The sequence below is a fragment of the Limanda limanda genome, chromosome 5 (assembly GCF_963576545.1).
Source record: "Limanda limanda chromosome 5, fLimLim1.1, whole genome shotgun sequence".
NCBI lineage: Eukaryota > Metazoa > Chordata > Actinopteri > Pleuronectiformes > Pleuronectidae > Limanda > Limanda limanda.
The window spans coordinates 16,504,746-16,526,050 of record NC_083640.1 but is presented as its reverse complement, the minus strand read 5'-3'; the positions used below and the strand labels follow the sequence as shown (position 1 = coordinate 16,526,050).

General features: G+C 41.2%; 1 protein-coding gene across 1 annotated transcript; it reads left to right on the top strand.

Moving 5' to 3' along the window:
* The first annotated feature begins 8,014 nt into the window (after nucleotides 1–8,014).
* Nucleotides 8,015–21,305, top strand: slc1a3a (solute carrier family 1 member 3a). Its single transcript, XM_061071188.1, has 10 exons — nucleotides 8,015–8,175; nucleotides 8,669–8,934; nucleotides 9,822–9,959; nucleotides 15,534–15,738; nucleotides 16,450–16,492; nucleotides 17,185–17,453; nucleotides 17,532–17,765; nucleotides 18,110–18,304; nucleotides 18,671–18,805; nucleotides 19,492–21,305. Exons 2-10 carry the CDS (start codon nucleotides 8,751–8,753, stop codon nucleotides 19,697–19,699), a joined length of 1,611 nt encoding a protein of 536 aa, XP_060927171.1. The 5' UTR covers nucleotides 8,015–8,175; nucleotides 8,669–8,750; the 3' UTR covers nucleotides 19,700–21,305.

Sequence of the window (21,305 nt, the reverse complement as noted above, 5' to 3'; positions counted from 1 at the left end):
GCTATTTTCTAAGGCCAAAGTTTCAACTTCAAAATTACTTTTTAATCCAATATAGTTCAAGCGGGATCAATTTAGTTGCCGGCGGACAAAACCATATCAAGCTTGATGTTTGTTGTATGAGACACACAATTGGTCTAAAGAGTCTTGATGAATCTCAGATCTGGTAACGGGAGATTTATACATTAATTTCTGGGAGCAAAATTGAGACATTTTTCAGAATCACTCTTATAGTCTTTCTTTTCTAGTTTCACAATTTGACATAAAATGATTGTCTGTTACGTTTTCCGGTCAGCACATAACACATGTTCAACATAACAATATAGGCTACGGTTCAAAATAAAAATAAACAATATAGCACATTAATCCAACATTTCCCTATAAAGAAAAAAAAAGGAGTTGGTATATGATGCCAGTGCTCTTGCCCTTCTTAGTATTCTCAAATGTCCATAAAGCCAACTTGAAATAACCAAGAGAACACTTTGCACCCTATGAAATACACTGGTTTTGATGGCGAGCTTTGCATTTACCTTGTGTCAAAATTCTTGCCAAGCAGCAAAGTCGAACAGTGCCTGAGCAGAAAAAAATGAGAACATAGATGAATACAATATCTTCGGTCCTTTTCAGTTTTGGAGGAACATCCACACATAGGGGTCATCAGCAAACAGCGGGCCCAGCAGGTTGACGCACACAGCTCGGTGTTCCAGTAAGAAATCCGTCTGACTCAGCAGATCCAGAAACAGCTTCTCTACAAGATTCAAACAAATGGACCAGTGTTCAGCTCTAGTGCACAGTCCCAGTGTGTCCATCCAGACTGAGTCAAACACGTCCACAGACTCTGGCCAGTCCTCCAGAAAATGGTCCATAAACTCCATCCTTATTTTCCCTACTATATATATATTCTCTGCCCGAGGGAGTTGTCCACTGTGACTGTGTTGGTCAATTTGCAGTCCTTAGATTTACAGGTCACTTTACTCCTCTTTCTCCCTTTGCCTCCATCTTGTTTCTGCAGATTAAACCTGGCAGCATATGCAGGTGATTAGTGTCCATCTGTCAGCCGACATTCTCACCTCAACACCCTCCACCCATCTCTCTTGGTTAATGTCAAGGCCATGTGACCCTTCAAGCTCTAATTATGTCATCAGTATTCTTATTGATAAACCTGTGTGAGGGATATTTATTCAACAATTTATTCTGTTTTATAGAAAATGGAATATCAAATTTTTTTTTATCAGTTAACACTAACAAGAGACTCTACACTCAGAGAAAACCCAGGGATTTATCAGCAAACAGACTCGGTCTGTTTGTCGTTGGACTGTGTGAGGAAATAAGTAAAACATTGGAAATTGCAGTCTTTGCCCAAAGAAATGAAAAATGTGTAAAGTCGTTTGAATTTGTTGATAAATGGACTGTTTTTGTCCGCTTCAATCAAAGTTTGAGACAACAAATGGAAAATAATTGCATCTGTAATAAATGTTTTTATAAATATGGACCAAAAAATGCGATTTAAAAAGCAGCTGCTGTACAAACCCGACAATAAATTGAAGAATAGTTTGACATTTTGGGGAATGTGCCTATTTTCTTTTCTTATATATGAAGCTCATTCAGTAGTGAGTTAGCTTTTCTTAGCTTAGGCAAGCATAACATAAAGACTATCAAATTATCAAATCGTCTGTGAGGAAAATCAATTATTACAGTGAAAACTGTTTTGTTTTGTTTTTATTGTTTCTTGATATATCAGTGTAGAGTTACCACCACTAGATGGGGATAATGAGTTGATCCTGACGCTTCTGCAGCATTTCAGTTCACCAAGATTAAGTATGTGAAGTCCAAAGTCTTCCAAGTTAAGGTTCATCAGTCAATTAAACAAAGAACAGTTGAAATGTAAAAAATATTAAGTATGAAAAATATATATTTTTTATATTATCTATATAAAATACAGCAGATTTTTTATTTTATTCTCTCTCAACAAACGTAATATCTAACAACAAGGTGCATAAACATGGTATTATTTTACTCAGGATATAAATAGGACACCTTGCTGTTATGGCTCTACATGCACATCACCCATTTGCGCTAAACATTAATTATACTAAGCTGAACGTCATGTTAAATAAGTGCTGCCTGTTCAGACCAAGAGACTGAGACTGAACCCGAGCTGTGATAAAGTGAGATAATAGCTGTCTCTCTTCTGTACCATTGTCTTGCCTTTCCTCATTATTCTATTGTTATTACTCACTTTAATCGTTTAGTTATAGAGAAATTGTCCTTTCTGCCCAGTTTTCATAAAGGGTGTCATATTTTAATCTTTGTGATCTTCTAACACAAACACGGTCAGGTTTCAGTCACTCCCCTTGGCACAACGAGGCCCAGTTTATTTGGGAAACTCAACCCTTGAACCAAACCCCTTGTGTTCTCTGAAATTAATTATCCTGTAAGGTTACTGCAATCTCTTCCATTTTTTAAAATCCTGATATAGCACCATCGACATGCATTCCCTGACAACCAGTCAATGTGCTGAGTGTACACAGTTGCTGCCCTCATTAGGAGCAGGACTGTTAGTGAAATAGATAGAGTGTTGACCCGGCTGAGGAACTGTTAAGATAATATCTTTAAACAACAAGCGGGGCTGTGACACAATATTTGGTTTTAATGTTATAGTCTCGAATAAGGTGACATGGAATCAGATGCATTTTTATGAGGTTTAATAAAAACATCAACAACATTTTTGTGTTACGTTATGACAATAAAATATGAACAAAATGTATTATTAGCGTCATTTATGTAATTATCTTATCACTATGTCACAAGGAAATGTGATCACAAATCAAATGTTTATCAACATTTTGATGTATAGTACAAATGTTTTCACCACATTATCAAAACTTCTTCACAGTCTATTTAATGCTCTTATCCAATGAATTACGTATTTTTCTATATTTTGTGTCTGTTCCTTGTTTGCATGCACAGGAAGTTTGTTTTCCTGTGTGACTAAGCTGAGTCTGCTTCTTTTAGAGAGTGTCTAGACTCCCTCTGTGTCCTCTGCTGCCTTCACTCCTCATAATTCAGCCCTTATCCATGTGTCAAGCATCTTCCCTTGTACCCTCCTCACTCGCCTGTACTCCCATCACTACTTCACCATCTCTACAGCCACACGACCAACCACTGGGACCCGACCAGTGTGGCCTCATTGAGATCAGTGAGAAGTGATGTGTGAGCAGCCTTTGCTCCCATCGTGCCGATGCTACGAGCGCGCTGAGACCCCTGAGTTTGGAGTCTGCAACATTTGATCCATGGGAAACCCTTATGCACAATGATGCGGGCGAACAATGTGGCCTCAGTTCTTTGTGTCCCAAGAGGGCCACTGTAGACCACAGATCTTATAACCTGTCCTGGATACACCCCCCCCCTGGGAGTGGACCACTCCCATCTGAAACAACTGGCCCACTAGAGGAGCCCGGGTCAGCTACAGTTACACAGCCTCCGTGGTGCTGATATCGAGGGAATGGCCTGTGTGTATTTGTGTATGAAATACATGTGTGCGTATGAGAGAGGGAAAGTTTGCGTGTTATATCAGCCTATAGGTTAATCAATCCTTGCAGCTAACTCTTGGCTAAAAAGTATAGAATTGTGTTTAACAAAACCAGTAGGCAAAGACAACCTGTCCTTGGACATGGATGAATGTGAAAACATGACATTGCAGAGTGCAGCAGGACAGAGGCTTTCTGTCCACAAACAGGAGGCGAGTCACCATGACGAACAGATTTTCGTCCCCACAATGTGATTAGCACAACTGCAAATACACAATAAACTAATGGCGACACATTTTTCATCCAGCAACCATGGTAATATGTCACATTCAACTGTTCCTCTGTTGTTTCTGTGTGTTTTATTGCAGGATTCCTGATTCTTGTTTCTCAGTTTCTTCAATCTACAAGTTCTGCTCCTCAGCCAATCCCATCAGCTTTGCCTGCGGAGGACAAAGGAGTCAGTTGTCTGTTGTTGTTTGTTGGGATTGGTGTGTGATGGAAGCCATTTGGCTCACTGCGGTGAGGTCGAGGAATGGCGAGCTCCCCATTCACGGCTTTCCAAATGAGCTGAGGTTTATCGATGAGAAAGCCGGGGATTTGGACGTGTCAGTAGTGGTGATACATGCACAATATGAATGAATGAATCTGAAGTATTTTCCCTGGAAGCTTTCTGAAATCTTTGCGATTCTGAAATCCTGTTCAAGAGAATGACAAATCATTGGCCTGTTGGTCAAGCATTTAAATTTGCACACAATTTCCTATCAGACAAACACATGCAGATGCACATGTACTCTGATGGTGAAGTCAGATTATGATTACAGTACTTTCATGTGTTAATTCATTCTCTCTGCATCTTTCAAAGATTTGCTAGAGATTATTAACTATACCGCTGATACTTTTGAGGGTTGTTGGGTGGCTGAAGCCTAACCCAGCTGACATTGGGTGAGAGGAAGGGTCCAACCTGTACAGCCAATATTGCAGCGGCAACATATAGCACGAAACCATTCACACCAGTCTCCATCTAACCAAACCCCAATCTGCATATCTATGGACTTGAAACCGGAGTACCTGGAGCTGTGAGGTGCCTAAATGCTATTTGTTCCTTTGAGAGCTGGTGAGTGTTTCTACATCTCGGTTTGCTCTGGAAAGAAAGAAACATCTCACATTGGCTCTAAACAACATGCAGATGGTAGTTATGGGTATAATTACAGCTCCTGCAGCATGATGTGGAAGTTTGTTGCTGACTCTTCAGAGGACCAACCAAACAACACATCGAGTAGTAGCAGGTACATCTGTATCATATAATACAATCCAGTACAACTGTCTAGCAAAACATTCCACCTCTACAAAGGCAGAATCAATACTGCAGGTATTCACTGACGTATATGTTTACTATACGAGTATAAGCAAGATTATGCAAAAACCACTAGATGGATTATCACAGGATGTGGTATAATAAAGTCAGGAAAGACCCCATCACATTTTTGGTGCGGCTACGGATATGGAGGCATATCCAGGAATTTGTTTTCATTTAGTTTTTCTTTATTTTTCTTGCCATCTCAGAGACAAAGTTATGCACTATTAAATGTAATAATACATTTCAGCCATTACAAGAAAAACACCCCTGTAATGCCTCTCATTGACACACACACATGAATGGTGGTCGAGCTACTGTCCCATGAAAGACACTGGCCTCATCGTAACAATGTGGGATTTGGTGTCTTTTCCAAGAATACTTGACGACTTGTGGCCACGCTGGAAAAATTAATTTACTTACCATGAAAATCGGATTCTCTTCCAGTCATATGATAATACAAGTTAAAAGATAAAAGCACGGTTGTCAAAGCAGTGCGTTAGTGAATGAATTTTTGTAGCAGAGCTTGTTTTCTACACAGTAATGTTACTCTCTGCTGTGAAGTGAATTTAATTATTATATTGTTTTTACTCATCACATGTTAAATACAATATACAATACAAACAATATACTGAGCCAGTTCATTATGATAACAACAGTCTTTAAAGAGGATGGTTGGTCCAACACTAATATCCACCATCTTCTCCTTGGTGTAAATAAAATATCATAACACCAGTGCTGTGCTGGGATCTGCAGCCCTGACCAGACAACCACTGACAATAATAGTCGGCCTGTACACCAACAAGCCTGTGACTCAGTCTAAAGTCTGAGGTGCTGAGAGGATCTGTTCGCCGGCTCAGGGACCCAAGGGACGATCACAACAGGAGGAAGATCATGACACAATACAGATTGGGGCTCCCTGCAATTCAGACATTAATTACCTGTTTGTTCGGAGCTAATGATGGTGATACAAGAATCTGAGCGGAAACATGATACCACCAACAAGTCTGAGATGTTCTTTCCTGGTCTTTCATATTGTGAATAATAGCTGAATGGGACTCGCTCTTTGATTTGAAACATCATGATCTGCAGTTTGTGCTCACTTGCTTGTTTCAGATTTAAGTTCTGGTTTGAATTCGAATCTACATAAGTTTTACACGTGATGATGGGAATGTAATTGGTCTAAGTTATAACTTAATTACCGGACCAATGTAAACTATGTTCTCATGGTGCTGCTGAATGAAAAGCTGAGAAATCGATTATAATGCACCTTGATGCGAATGTTGTATCTCCGAATCAAATATCAACTCAATCCATTCAATAGTCGACATGATATTTCCACAACTTCATTGTTACACTAGAGGAAATGTGGATGTTGTCATCCAAGTCAGTAGGATTCATCCTCTTGGAAATATGAACATTGATGTCATCTCACTGATATTTAAGATATCCCAGTCTGAACCAAAGCTGTGGACCCCCAAAAGATAGACATCATAAATACTTCATGTGAATAAGTAGGTCATCAGCTAAAATGATTTTAACAGTCGCCCATGTGGGAGACATCAAGGATGGTGTTTCCAGTTATGGGAGTTAAAGGAACCAAAATCAGGGGAAAACTTAACATCTCTGTTTCTCCATCAAGAGCTTGAGTGTGATTTGTGGGGGGCAGGGATTCTGTTCGTAAAAATTGCTTTATTCACAGCAAACTCTGTCAGATATAAAAAAGCACATTTAGTAACTAGAAAGACACTCAGTAGAGTTCTAACTTCTAACCGCCACCAAGGCCCAACATTCCCAAGTCGCATTCTCATCAATATCCCTCCTCTAAATATATATATTTTTCCCAATCAAGATCCTTGATTTATTCCCTGGGAAATCAAATTCTTTGTGAAACCAAAACTGTTTTCATTTCCTTTTTCAGAGCGTACTCTGTGAAGCTACCGTTAATGAGCTCAGAACGCCTTCTCTTAAAAATATGTTGGCTGTGTTATTCTTGAAAATTCCTCCGCTTTTAACCAGTATACAAGAAACATGCCAGAGTCGGAGAGGTTATATAATTGCACTGAGGTCATATGAAGCGTTGGGCACATTATGTGTGTGTGTGTGTGTGTGTGTGTGTGTGTGTGTGTGTGTGTGTGTGTGTGTGAATGTGTGTAAAGGAAGGGGGGCTGTAAAATGTCTCCTCATCTCTGCCAAACATGGATTCCCTTGGTATGAGTCAGAAAAGGATTCCTTCATTTCTGCCTACTCGTTTACTCTCAGACACGTCCACGCACACACACACACACATTTCCTTGACTGTGAATTCCTGCCAAACTAAATTCCCGCCTGCTTGTATTTGGATCATCCTTTTTATTTTCTGACTGCTCTGCCGTGCTGAAGCTTAGCCAGTCATTATCCTGTTTTTTTAACCATCCCAGAAGCGTTAAAGTCAGCTTATTTGCCAAAAACATCCAGACTCAGTATACACAGATTGTTTCATTCACAGCCACTTGCACATTTGGCACTTGGCAAATATTTACTTGCTGTGTTTAGCTCGATAAACTAAACACTGGGCAGTTTATTTTTAAGAAGATGAACACGTGGACTTTGCATGGCTTGAATGTGTAACGCAGCAAAAGATGGTAAAGTGATGTTGATGGATGAGTTATTCTGTTGGAGCGGTTCCACAATAATTGTATGAATGGCTAATCCACCTCCATATGTTTTGATGGATGAAGGACTTTTATTTCTCCGTTGACTCACTCTCCACAGGAATCTTCAATCCGGCTGAACTTATCAAGCGTGAAAACTCCATTTGAAAGGCCGGCCGAGGAGGACAGAAGAAAACAAGAAGGTCCTTTCTCTTCCTCCTGCTTGGAAACCTCATTATTCCTCAAGCTCTACTCTGTCTGAAAAGCCCCCCCCCCCCCTTCCTCTTTCTCTACCTTCCTTCCTTCCTTTTTTTTTCATGTCTCCGCCTAACCTCTCTACAAGCCCACACTGTGACCGACTTTCACTGGTTTTTCTTTTTACTATGGCACCACCTCCAATTTCTCACTGGCTCCCTTATTCCCCTCATCCCCGCTCCCTCCTCTCCTTTCTCCTCCCCTCTCCTCTGTCTCTCCTCTCTCCCTCTCTCCTCACTGCTGGTTGCTCACACCAGCCAGCTCACAGCCAAAGAGCTCCTCTGTCCCTCTCCCAACTCGCCGCGCTCTAAACCAGAGCTTTCCCCTGAAAAAAGAGAAAAACTAAGTATATTTAGACCACCACTGAGACCTTACTCCAAGGGAAGTTATTGCTCAAGTCTAAAAGGTACAGAAACAACTTCTATTTGAGTATTTTAACATTTTAAATGTCTACAAATGCATTTTACCATTTGACCAGTGATCGTGTGCATGTGCGGGAGTGTGGATCAGTGTAAGCCAGACTGTACACGTGTAGTCAGTTAGAGTTTATGTTTGCATGCTTTCAACGTTGCAACACATGTGTTTATCATTCACTGAGTCCATTGGATTGACAGAAAAGTTGAACTATCTCAGTTTTTGTATCGTGTTTTTGGAGAATTTGTCATGATTGTTACTGTACATGATTGTTTTTCTACATTTGAATCTGTCAAGTAAGATATTTATAATTTAATCCACTTTGTATGTGGTGTATAGTGTATACAGATGTTTTAAGTGACATTTTAGTGTAGAAGAGAAGTAAGAAACTTTCTGAACAAACAAAGAGCAGAGCAGTGCATGGTCTGAGTGGTTTTTAATGTTCTGATATCTAAATCAATGTGTCGTCCTTCCCTCTCAATCAGACAGCGTGTGGGCTCTTAACCAAAAGAGAGGTGCGACAGAGACAGAGAGACGTTCAGTGGGGTTCACGCTCCTGCAGCAGCCATGACTCAGAGCAACGGGGAGAACCCGCAGGGGACCCGGAGCGGCCTCCATCGGATCCGGGATGGGATCCAGTCCCGGTCTCTGCTGGCCAGGAAGAGAGTGGAGAACATCAGAAAGGATGATGTGAAGGGGTTCTTCATCAGAAATGCCTTTGTGTTATTAACTGTTGCAGCTGTCATTATTGGTAAGTGACATATTTTGGGGGCAGAGTTCCTTTCGTTGAACACACTGTTTGCACACCGGTAATGTTTAGTTAGTTGAATTGACTTAAAGGTGGAGGTTACAGGAAGAAACACTGTTCCTCTCCATCTATCACCACGCCAGCCCATCCACTATTGAAAGCTTTGCTCGAATGATTCATCAATCTGGTGTGACCAGCTCCCCTGTAGCTGGACGGAAGAAGGAGAAGAATAGAAACAAAGTCCCCAGATGAGAGAACAAAGGAAACCCAGATGAATTTAAGAGACTGGCCCAAATCCGACCCTGTAGCCGACCTTTGCCCTGTTGCCATTAACCTCTGAGTCTTACTCAGTGGGAAGCGAGCCTGGCCCACACACCGCCTGCACATCTGCAGCCCAGCTAGAGTTACACCACGCCACGGCAAACTCATTTGATTGATTGTTTAATTCAGGCTACTCGTCACTTCAGGCTGTTGAAGCAGCCACCTGGGCCTGGTGGGGGTTTGGGGCTGATAAAAGTGAAACTGAAAGGAAGAACTTCTGCAAAAGAAAGTTTTCCACCCCCACATTTCACAACTTAGGACACGACATGACTCAGACGGGCGAGGTGGGTCAATGACTCACCACGAAACCCAACAACATGGGGGGAACCTCCACAGACCAGACCAATGTTTTCAAATGATTTAAAATGCAAAAAGTTATGACACGAAGACTGGAAACTTCACCTATTGCACCACACATTTACTTGCTCGGGAAACTGCAAGTTAGTCGTATTATACAAAGATGACGTGTCAGCTTTCCAGAGTAATTTTTTAATTAGCTCTAAGCTCTAGTCGCTTGAAATGTTTTAACAAGGTTTTGACTCTTTCTCCGTATCTGATCCTCTCTTCAGGTATAATCCTGGGATTCGGGCTGCGTCCTTATAAAATGACTTACCGCGAAGTCAAGTTCTTCTCATTTCCTGGAGAGCTGCTGATGAGAATGCTTCAGATGCTGGTGCTGCCCCTGCTGGTTTCCAGTCTCATTTCTGGTATGGACACCAAATTCAGTCAAGTCACCTCTTCCTTGAGTTCTTTTTAAATTAATTTGATCAGAACAAAAGCTGGATTTTTTAAATTCACAAACATATGCTTTTTTTCAACTTTTCGCGATAAGCCTGAGCCTTTTCACTCACATAACTGACATATGTCTATAATCACATCGCATCAGGTTGACGAATAGGGCTGACAATGCTGCTTGTTCTCAGTACTCTTACATTGGTGTAACATCAAGTACTCAGTTAAAAATGACTTCTAAAGTCTAAAATAAGCACACATATCTCAGATCCTGCCTGTGCTACATGGTTTTGTTCTAAATTTACATCAAACATCTCACAACACTTTACTGCATCTCCCGATATCACAAACCCCCGAGCAATTTCTCTCGTGTTCAACATGGCATCAGTTTTCACGTGTGGTAAAAGAGGGACTGTGTGCGTCTGTCTGTGTGTGCTTGCTGTAACATATTTTGTAGGTAAAACTGTGTGAACGGAAGCTACCAGTAACAGTGGTGTTTGTCATTTCGTGGCGTCGTTGACCAACGTGTACTTCATGAATGGCAGACTGGGTTGTTTGTTCAGCCGATGCTGTTTGTTGGTTTTGGGCCTAGCGGTGGACGGGGGTTAGGATAACGTCCTGAGCGAGAGACACAGAGACAAAGAGAGAGAGAGAGAGAGACATGTTTTGAGCCTACAGCGCTGGTCTCAATCACATGCTTTGGCCTCATACTAATTGTCTTCATCTTGACGACACGCAGTCCAGACTTTAATATGTTTCAATCGAATAAATCGTTTACAGCTCGTGGTCTGGATTGCTTTGAACTTCCAGGACATGTTGTGGCAACGTATCTGGGCCTGTGCTTCGGAAAAACACATTTTCACTTCTAATCCAGGGATGTAGAGCGTTCATTCGGCCACTGTTAATACATTTCTTATACGCAGTCAGACGTACAGGGATTTTTTCTTCCAAAGGGAAAGGCCTATATGGGTTGTTACCGACAGGAGCCTCTACTTGTTGTGGAAGTAAAACTATGCATTTATATTATGGAACCTGAGCGTCCAAAAGCAGTGATCACCAGCAGTGACTGATCGGAACATACTGAGAGCAGATGTGGTGTCGCTGAGCAGTGATTGACGGGCCAGGGGACCAATCTCCAGAGGGAATGACAGACACTCATTGTCCGATAATAACCCGGTCTGTGCTGCGGCAGGGCGTAACATCAGCGTCCTCTGACATCATGTCACATGGCCGCAGCTACAACATGTGGAAATCAACAAAGAGGTTGTGTAACCAAGTCATCCAGCTCCTCTCTCTCCTCATCAGATGCAAAGTTGCCTGCTAGAAAGCTGTCGTTCAACCAGATAGAGTCAACTACCGTATTACGACAGATAACACACCTACACGTCATTTCAGTTTAAGCCGCCACCTCAAAGTTTGTGACAACACAAGAATCCAAAATGCTGACGACAAAAACATCATACTGTAAGTTGCTGATGTTAACTCTATAAATTAGAAAAGAGTCATTTTTGTTTATCAAATGAATTACTTTTTATCCCAGAGTTTGAAATCAAATTTTCATCGAATTGAGACTTGCTTGTCGATTGAAAGTCATAAGGCTATCTCTCATCACAAAAGTGTTAAGGCCAATGTGTAACATGACCATATTGTTGACACCTGCATCACAGTTGCAGACCTTAATAAAAAGTTTGACCTATATGATATTAAAAATCCATTTTATCTTTCAAACTTTTCAGATTTCTGCTGAAACTGTATGACCTCCCATTAAAGTAATAAAATTGATGTTACTTCAGAATAAAGACAGCACCTTGTTTTGACAGACTTCGCTGTGTGTTTATCTATATTTCTATCACTGTAGCAAACTGCCTGGATTCACAAAGAATCAGCAATTAGTTTACATGCTCTGACTTGGAGCATGACATTGAGAATAAGGTATTTTAGAGGATATGAGCATCATGAATAAGCTCATATGACTTTTCTGCAACACGTGGGCCCTGGACAGTCACACTCCCCATGGCGATTTGTGCCACTTTGTGAAATGGCCCGTCCCGGTTCAAAGAAACTTGGCTTTGAGTCTTGAAAGTTTGGATGAACTGGGAATCAATAAGTCTGAGAACATGCGGAGGAAGCCTGGAAGGTGTAGGCCTTGAGTGAAAGATAGTCTGGTGGACAGATAGACAGGGAGAAGAATGGAGGATGAAGGATAACGCGGAAAGGCCTTGAGATTTACTGCAGGGTCCCTATTGATCTTCCCCCATCCATAAACACATCTGTTTAACATGTGCTCACTCACATATCAAACCCACCTTTTAATTTATGCTTTCTAAATAATCGATATTGTTTCGAGAAATGTCATTATGAGGGCTGAGCGTCCATGAGTAATTATAGAGCCAAGAAGGGGCTGGACAGGAAGAGGGGATGAGGGTAGTAAAAGAGGAAAAGGCGGATGATTACAGAGGAGGTCGTTGGAAGGGGTCTTCAAGAGTGGGAGGGAGTCGAGGGGAAAACCAGGAGGAGGAGTAACGAAAAAAACATCTGGAAAGTATGATGACAACAACAATATAAATAACTGGACATACACATCATTTGTGAGTTTGTTCAATGACTGAATTCTCTTTAACTTAGTGGAATGGAAGTAGAAAGAGGGAATATAAAAATAAGGTGTAAGAGTTTCAAAACTTGACTCACAAATCGTTTGTATGTCTTTCAGGACACACTTTTTTACACCACATCTTTTGTTAGTGTGAGAAGAAATTTGTTTGAAAAACTGGGAAATTAAATTTTTTATTTATATTTAAGTTAATGTGTTTACAAAAATACTTTATTTTCCAGAATAGTCCTCATTTACATATGTGGGTCTTTTTTGCAGCAGTGCTTAGATCATTTTGATTATTTCCTGATCCTGAAACTCGCTATTTGCAACTCTCTGGTATCTCGGTGCCAAGCGCAGAGTGCACGGTGCACAGGAGGGAGGAGAATCGGCAACATGAGGGAGGCCGAGCTAAGGGAGTTGTTGGTATTTCGGATGAAAATATCTCAGACAATTCACAGCCCTGTCTGTTTCTGGCTCAGTATCAATCTGCTGCAATTCTTGATGATTTTATACATTTAACATATAAATCAACATGAGTTAAAGTGTTTAAAGCCGGAACATAGTTATTCTTGTATCTGTTGTCCACAGATGCTGTCATGTAAGATTTTTACCATTTAATGTGAACGTTTAGCGCGTGAGAAAAAAACGTAAAACCACAACTTTGTGGGGCTGCAGCTGGCGACAATTTCCACTTCTGACCTTTCTTGATAAATCTATTAATTGTTCGTCTAGAAAAAGCAAGAAAAGGGGGAAATTAGTTGGGGTTGCTTTGTTTGTCCAACCACCTCATCAAAGTCCAATGATGTTCACATGAAGTCTACAAGACAAAGAAAAGCAGCAAATCAACTTCAACACATTTTTTAAGAGGATTATCAAACCATATTAATTCTCTATAAAAAAAATCTTTCAAACTCCATCAACTGATATGTAGAAGGTAATTTCTTGCTGCAGGCCTTCAAATAAAGTCTTGCTAGAAGTTTGGAGTCGATCTCTGCCCAGTGTCAGGGGATGTTAATTGCTCTGGGGACCGACCTCTCGCAGTTGCCACAATGTCCTGTGATTCAACTCCCCCCCAAAGTAGGCTTGTACTTTTGTGTTTGATGAACATTCCCCCATATGAGAAAGAAAGTCATTCTCCCTGCTCTCCTTCAGTCTTGGTCCTTTCGTTCTTTTCAAAGAATGAAATTGGTGCAGCTGCGTCCGCTGTTGCCTGGACAACAGGCCGGCGATCATTGTGTGTCTGTGTGTGTGTTTGTGTGTGCGAGGCTGACAAAGTCAACAAGCTTTCCCAGGGCTGTCAGAAAGAAAGGGAATAAGAGGAGAGCAGAAGAAAGGGGGGTGGGAGAAAAGGAGGAGGCAATGAAATAGGATTGCAGCAATATAAGAGCAGCGTGCAGGGGCAAAAAAAGTGCATGGAGGGAAGAGGTGGGGGTGGGAGAGGAGGAAGAGCCGGAGGTGGGTGGGGTACTCGGGGGGCACCCTGAAACAAGAGGTAGTGGAGAGGAGAGGTGTGGAATTTGAGGGAGGACAATGAGGGAGGGAAGGATGAGGAGGGGAGGAAGAGGATCAGAAAGAACAGTGGATGAAAGCCCAAGTCCTGGACATGTTGGTACAAGAGAAACAGAGAGCGAGGGCCAAAGCAGGGCCACTAGGTACACCCACCCACACACACACACCCCCACACACACACACGTTAGTACACACGGTGCCAGTGCCACATGTGAAAAGAACACATAGATCTCCTGTCGCACAAAGCCCTGCATTGCCTTGTACAGCTCTGAATGAAGAAAACAGCAATAATAAGACCTGACACTGTGAAAATGCAATGCCACAGCCGCGATTGTCACAACTGAGGCAGCCTCTCTGTTTTCCAAATCCAGCTCTCTGAATGGCTGCATTTCTCTTTTACCACCATTATCCCTGCAAAGTCTGTTTAATGCTATTAGAGCTGCGGAGGACAGATTCAGCCGCAGGCTCTGATGAGCTCTGACTGACTCCAACTTCTCTCTGGTTTGGACAATTCTTTGCAGTCAGTGGTTTATCTGAAAACTGCAAAAGCACAGAATGACCATTGGCTTTCAAAGAGTTTTTCCCTGCAGCTATAATTTAGAATATATTACCTATATTAAATATGAATACACAATATATAATCAGATTTTTGTACATTTGATCTGCGGCTGGATGCTGCAGATCAAATGTGTTATCTTTTCTGCCGGTAAAGGTCAAAGTCAGATTATGTTTCTTGCTGCTCTTTGTTGTCACAGATACCTTGTCAGATAATCCAGATGGATGCGCTGCACTGATAATCACAGCAGCTTTTTCTCAGGCTAACTGTATTCCCTCGGGAACAGATGCTGGTAAAAAACAAAGGAACGTCAATATCAAAGCAGTGTTTTTTGATTATTTTTAGTTTTAGATTATTTTTTATCTATTATGTTTTGCTACTTTATTTATTCAGGGTTAGGTTGGGGTTAAATCACAGCACTCCCAATGAGTGCTTCGACAGTCCCCTTAAAAAGTCCCTCAATAAAGCAATATCGGTTCAAATCCCATCATAAAAGGAATGAATAAAGAAATAAGTCAACAAAATAATTACAGCGGGGAACGTTTAAAAGACACAGGAAACTGAAACATTCTAATAATCCAATCAATAGTAAAAATTATGCATAACAGCAATAAGGGTTTGTTATGATGACAATTTCTAACGTGAGTCATGATAAACTGATTCAGGTCTTTGGTAAAAAAAGATTCATATAAGGTGCTCTGTGGCTGGTTATGTGGTTTGTTTACATGATTCCACGTGGAGCTGTTTATAGCTCCACAGGCTAGCACTGCTGCTCCCTCTGTAGGATCCATGTGGAGAATAAACATCCAGGCCTCTGATGATGTTTGGATGTGGATAAATGCTTTTATATGGATTTACATAAATTTGCATGGTATTTTCTTGTTTTTTTAGGTATGGCTGCTCTGGACAGCCGTGCTTCAGGTAAAATGGGCATGAGGGCGGTGGTCTACTACACCACCACCACTGTCATTGCTGTGTTCATCGGTATCGTCATGGTGCTCATCATCCACCCTGGAAAAGGATCCAGGGATGAGTTCACCAAGCCGCCGCAGATGGAGCAGATCAGCCCGGCTGATTCCTTCCTGGATCTTATGAGGTGCCCACACACACACACACACACACACACACACACACACACACACACACACACACACACACACACACACACACACACACACACACACACACACACACACACACACACACACATACACCTTGACGGCTTTTAAAGCATAACACCATCAAGACATGATGCATAACAAGTATTTACTTTCTCCCCATGAGCCTGCATGTCTTCAGCTGATCTTCTTGTAGTTCTCAGAGTCTAATTGGTTACTACAGGTCATCATGCTTTTGCAGGACAGGCCGCCTATCACTGGAATTACTGACCAGCTGTTACAGAAATCTGTTATTGCTTGTATATCTCATCTTAAAGAGTTGTTTTAAAAAAGCTTTAATCTTTGGGATTTTTTTAAATGTACTTTTATTTTATTTTATTTATTTTATTTTAAGGACCTTATTGGGAAAAGTGCTATACAAATAACTTAACTTATTGTAAATAGGCTGTTTCTATACTGACTGTCGAAACCACATAGGTATCCCCAAAAATAGTATTCCCTCATTTATTGTCACTTTGAGTATTGATCGCTCACATGGAGGTGGACAAAGTGGGAGAAGGAAAATTTAAGATCTGTGACATTTGAAGAAATACATTTTTTTTAAAAAGCAGCAGAATGACAATGGGACAGTTTTTGTGTTGTAGTGCTGCACAAGTGATTTCTTAATCCCAACCTCTTTGGTATTTCAGGAACATGTTTCCTCCAAACATCGTGGAAGCTTGCACCAAACAGGTCAGTCTCTCTCCACCTCTATCTTCTCTCAATCATTGTCCTGCAGTTACATTAAATGCTTTTATTCCGGAACTCTCTCTTTGGCATATCATCACCCGTATTCAAGTTCTCATATAGCATTATTTAAAGTCTTTCCATGCATACTTTCAATTGAATATTTTTCTGTATGTATTTATACTTGCTGTGAACTTTCAGCTTCTTTTCATAGATCTGTATGCCAGTAAATAAATTAGAAATTAAATTTGCAATGATAAAAAAAACACAATTCTCGCAACTACACAGCATAATCTGTGCTCATAGGTCCACAATAAAGTATTTTCCTGTATATTCAACCGCGTCCCTTGTCTCAGTTCCCCTTTTAATTCCCATTCCAGCACATTTGAAGAAGACAGGGATTTCCTATGGTATTGTGAAAGTTTGTGTACCAGTAAGTTAAGGCAACATAGGCCCAAAGAAATAACTGGATTCTGAAATTCTCTTTTGTGTCAAATATCTATATCCACTTCTTAATAACCTTGATCCATTCATGCATTTTATTCTTAAGAATTGACACTTAAAAAGTTGTCTTCAAATTAGACTCTTCAATGCACATGAAACTCAAATGTTACACTTGAGTAAAAGCAATTATCAAATGCTATTGCCCCTTGAGTTAACTGCTGTTTTACCCAATGTATTTCTGTTTTAAAATCCAGTTCAAGACAAAGTATGCCAAGAGAGTGGTCCATGTGACGATGACGGTGAATGACACTATATTCACACTCAACGGCAGCCAGGAGATCAGCCGGGAGGAGATGATCCCGGTGCCGGGGTCGGTAAACGGAGTCAACGCCCTGGGCCTGGTGGTGTTCTCCATCGGCTTCGGTCTGATCATCAGCAGCATGAAGGAAAAGGGACAGCCCCTGAAGGACTTCTTCGACTGCCTCAACGAAGCCATCATGAGGCTGGTTGCCATTATCATGTGGTAAGTGCATGGATGGATGAATGAGCAGAGATTCTGTTGAATGAATCGCTGATGAACTACCACCTCATCAATCCTCAGGTATGCCCCCATCGGTATCTTGTTCCTGATCGCCGGTAAGATCGTGGAAATGGACGACATTTCAATCATGGGTGGCCAGCTGGGGATGTACACAGTGACGGTCATCTGTGGACTAGCCATCCACTCCATCCTGGTCCTGCCAACGCTGTACTTCGTCATCACCAGGAAAAACCCCTTAGTCTTCATCGGAGGGCTGCTGCAGGCACTCATCACTGCCCTGGGAACATCCTCAAGGTGCGTGAGAGGGCTAAAGGTTGCACAGTTTGCTTGATTTGAATAGTGTATTTCACTTTTGGATTTTGCACGTGTGAAAGTTGCTGCCGAAAAAATTAAATTGCGTTATTCCTGTTTATATCTCGGTAATGATTTTTTTTCTTCAAATTTGGAATAAAATAATATTATTTTTTCAAATTTCAAACCACTCATAGAGCACACACCTTTGTTAAGGCCCAACAGTCCCCTTAAATTAAACGAAGATCCAAGAATTATTCTCAGGGAAAATCGCAATATTAAAGAAAGATTTTTAAAAAAGAACTGGATTCTCTGTCCGACCTCTTCCTCCCTGTGTCCTCTCACAGCTCAGCCACTCTGCCCATCACCTTCAAATGCCTGGAGGAAAACAACAAAGTGGACAAGCGTGTGACCCGCTTCGTGCTCCCTGTCGGCGCCACAATAAACATGGACGGCACAGCTCTGTATGAAGCCCTGGCTGCCATCTTCATCGCCCAGGTCAACGACTATGACCTGAACTTTGGACAGATTCTCACCATCAGGTATGAAACTTGTTTAGTATCTAGTGTTTTATTCAGTGACATGAGAATGTTGCTATTTTACAAGTCCTTCATTATGGCTTGGAAGACAATTTAAGCCAAGCAAAGCCTCAAAACCACAGTTTCCAGCTTAATAAATGGTTTTCTTACCACCAGTCTGTCGGTTTATTTGCCTGTGGGATAGATGGGGGATGGTATTTCAGCCCGAGTTCAACCTCTTCAATGCAGCAACAAACAAAATAATCAAGTGGTCAAACTAAGGACATGTCAGTATGTTCTTTTTGGTTCCACTGTTATGACAATTTTTTTTTACATAATATAAATTACATACTTTTAAATTTCTTTCTTTGCCCCACCTTTTCCCATCAGCATCACCGCCACGGCAGCCAGTATTGGAGCAGCTGGAATCCCTCAGGCAGGTCTGGTTACTATGGTGATAGTGCTCACATCGGTAGGCCTGCCCACCGATGACATCTCGCTCATCATTGCCGTTGATTGGTTCCTGTAAGTATTGGGCATTTCACACCTTTGAGAATGTCACTTTAAAACAATAAAATGTAAGTAAAGAAAAGATTTTTGTCCAATTTGAGCCACAACACCTTCAATATACTGAAGAAAGTGGATTTATCAACAGTCACGATGGGGGTTTAGACTACGAGGAAATCAAATACTGTGGCGTATAAATTCAATTACGTTCCACTCAGTGGTATGTTCAGGGGTTAATTGATCAAATTGGTGCAATGTACGCTCTTGAGGGGATTAGGGGACAGCTTCAGGAGACACTCCCCTCACATTCCATATCCCTCAATCCATCTGGTTTTTATTCAGTCAGCGTCCAATCCCAGTTCAAAGCCCCCCTCTTCCCATCTACTTTCTGGGCTGCGGATGGCCTGCAGCACTGAGAGCCTCCAGTTTCCGACCAAGTTTTACATACACAGACATTTACAAACGCGCCACATGGTTTTGTCTTTTCTTGTCTCTTGTTTTGTCTAGTCTTGCTTTTTCTTTTCCTGTTTTGTTTCATCTCGTCCTCTCTTGTTCAGTAGTGTTATAGCTGGTTTTGTCTTGCCTCTCTCGTTTCACCGTGTCTTTTTATTTTGTCTTCTCTTGTTTCATCTTATCGTACATTGTCTTGTGTTCTCTTGTAAATTCTCACCTCCTGTTCTCACCTGTTCTCCGTCTTTCTTCAGGGACCGATTGCGCACCACCACCAACGTCCTCGGAGATTCAATCGGCGCTGGCATAGTGGAACACCTTTCTCGCCACGAGCTGCAGAGCAAGGACCCCGAGGTTGGCAACTCGGTGGTGGAGGAAGCCGACAAGAAGCCGTACAAGCTCATCAGCCAGGAGAACGAGTACGAGAACGAGAGGCCGGCTGACAGCGAGACAAAGATGTAGGGGCGAGCTTTTCGTCCCGGGCTACATCTTTTCTTATGAAACCACTCCCCTGCATTGAACCTCAACTAATCTCTTCTTGATTTGCAAACCTTCCTCTCACATGATCGGAGGGGTTCAAATTAAATTCGATGTACAGCTAGGATATAATTCCGCCAAGTGAGCTCCACTGATGTGGGGGGGATCCTTCCAGTCACACTATAGGATCTGTACTATGACGCTTCCTAAGAGTACCACACGTGTCAGCCATGGGGTGACAGCTGGTTACTATTAAACATGAACTTCACTAGAGCCTTGTGGTCTGTGGCCTGCATGTCATATCCAACTTCTCTCAGAAATGTGATGACTAATCTCTCCCACTAGAGGTCAGTGTTGCTGTGAGTCTTAACACCACAGTGGATCACAGCCCATACTTGAACTTAATAGAAACTTTGATTCTGGCTTTACAGGTGCTTCTTTTTGGGTTGTGTGAGAATTTAAGTGATGGTTATAAAAATCGTTCTGTTAAGCATGCACATACACTGCAGTGAGTAGGCCAACATCTTTAGGGGGAAAAGGGCTGTGTATTTACAAACTTCTTTATTGACACTCGTCAGTGGCTTTATTTCTTATACTTTGGAGTACAAACTTTACCTTGTGTCACAAAATGTCCAATCCAGAAAGTGCTATTGGGCAAGTAACCAAATCGTTATTTTCGATTTTTCTAACACATATTTCTCAACCAAATTACTACAATCATTACAACTTATGAACCAAAATTACTTAACTTTGTCAAATCGTGTGAATTTGCTCGGCTGAGAATTGAACCTGTCATCAAATCAGAATTTTCAGCCATTAAACTTCAACCAAAAAACCCCCACCAAAAATATGATCCAAATTTCATAACTTTACAGACCCTCTAACGCGGACAGAGGACAAACAATCATTTAGCTGAACATTCAAGTGTCACTATGAAATATAAGCTTTTTATTAAATTTGAAAATGGTAGTCAATAGCTTGAATGTAGATTTTTCAAATGTTGTTTGATTATATGAAAGTCTTGACTATTCTCAATTCAGCTTCCCGTAGTCGTAGGTATAACAATCTAACCCTTATCTTGATTGATTTAACATGGATTTCATTTCTCCCCCCCCCCCTTTTTTTAGCTTGAATTTATATGTGCTGTTTTGTAATTGATGTAATTCAAATGTCACATTTAAATAGACATTATAGGAGGATGCTTCTGAATATACTGTACTTGTATAGAGAAATGTAGATAAAAGTGTACATTAATTGTAGATTTCAATTGTAAAAGGTTACCCGAGGATTGCACATGTAAAGATGCTGTAACCATGTTCATATAAAACCTGATGACCAAACTAACAATACAGCTCTAGTTCCTTTTATACATTCACAACTGGAAGATACAAAGGACCAAATGTTTTCTTGTACACACACACGAGGAAATTGAATAGTTATTTTGTTTACAAATGCTGTTGTCTTCTCTTGATATGGCTGTTTCTCTCATGACTTGACATTGGAGTGCACACACACACACACACACACACAAGTGAATTATAGTTGTAGTTGTATTTTGCATGTATTTTTTTTCAATAAAAAACTGAAATCA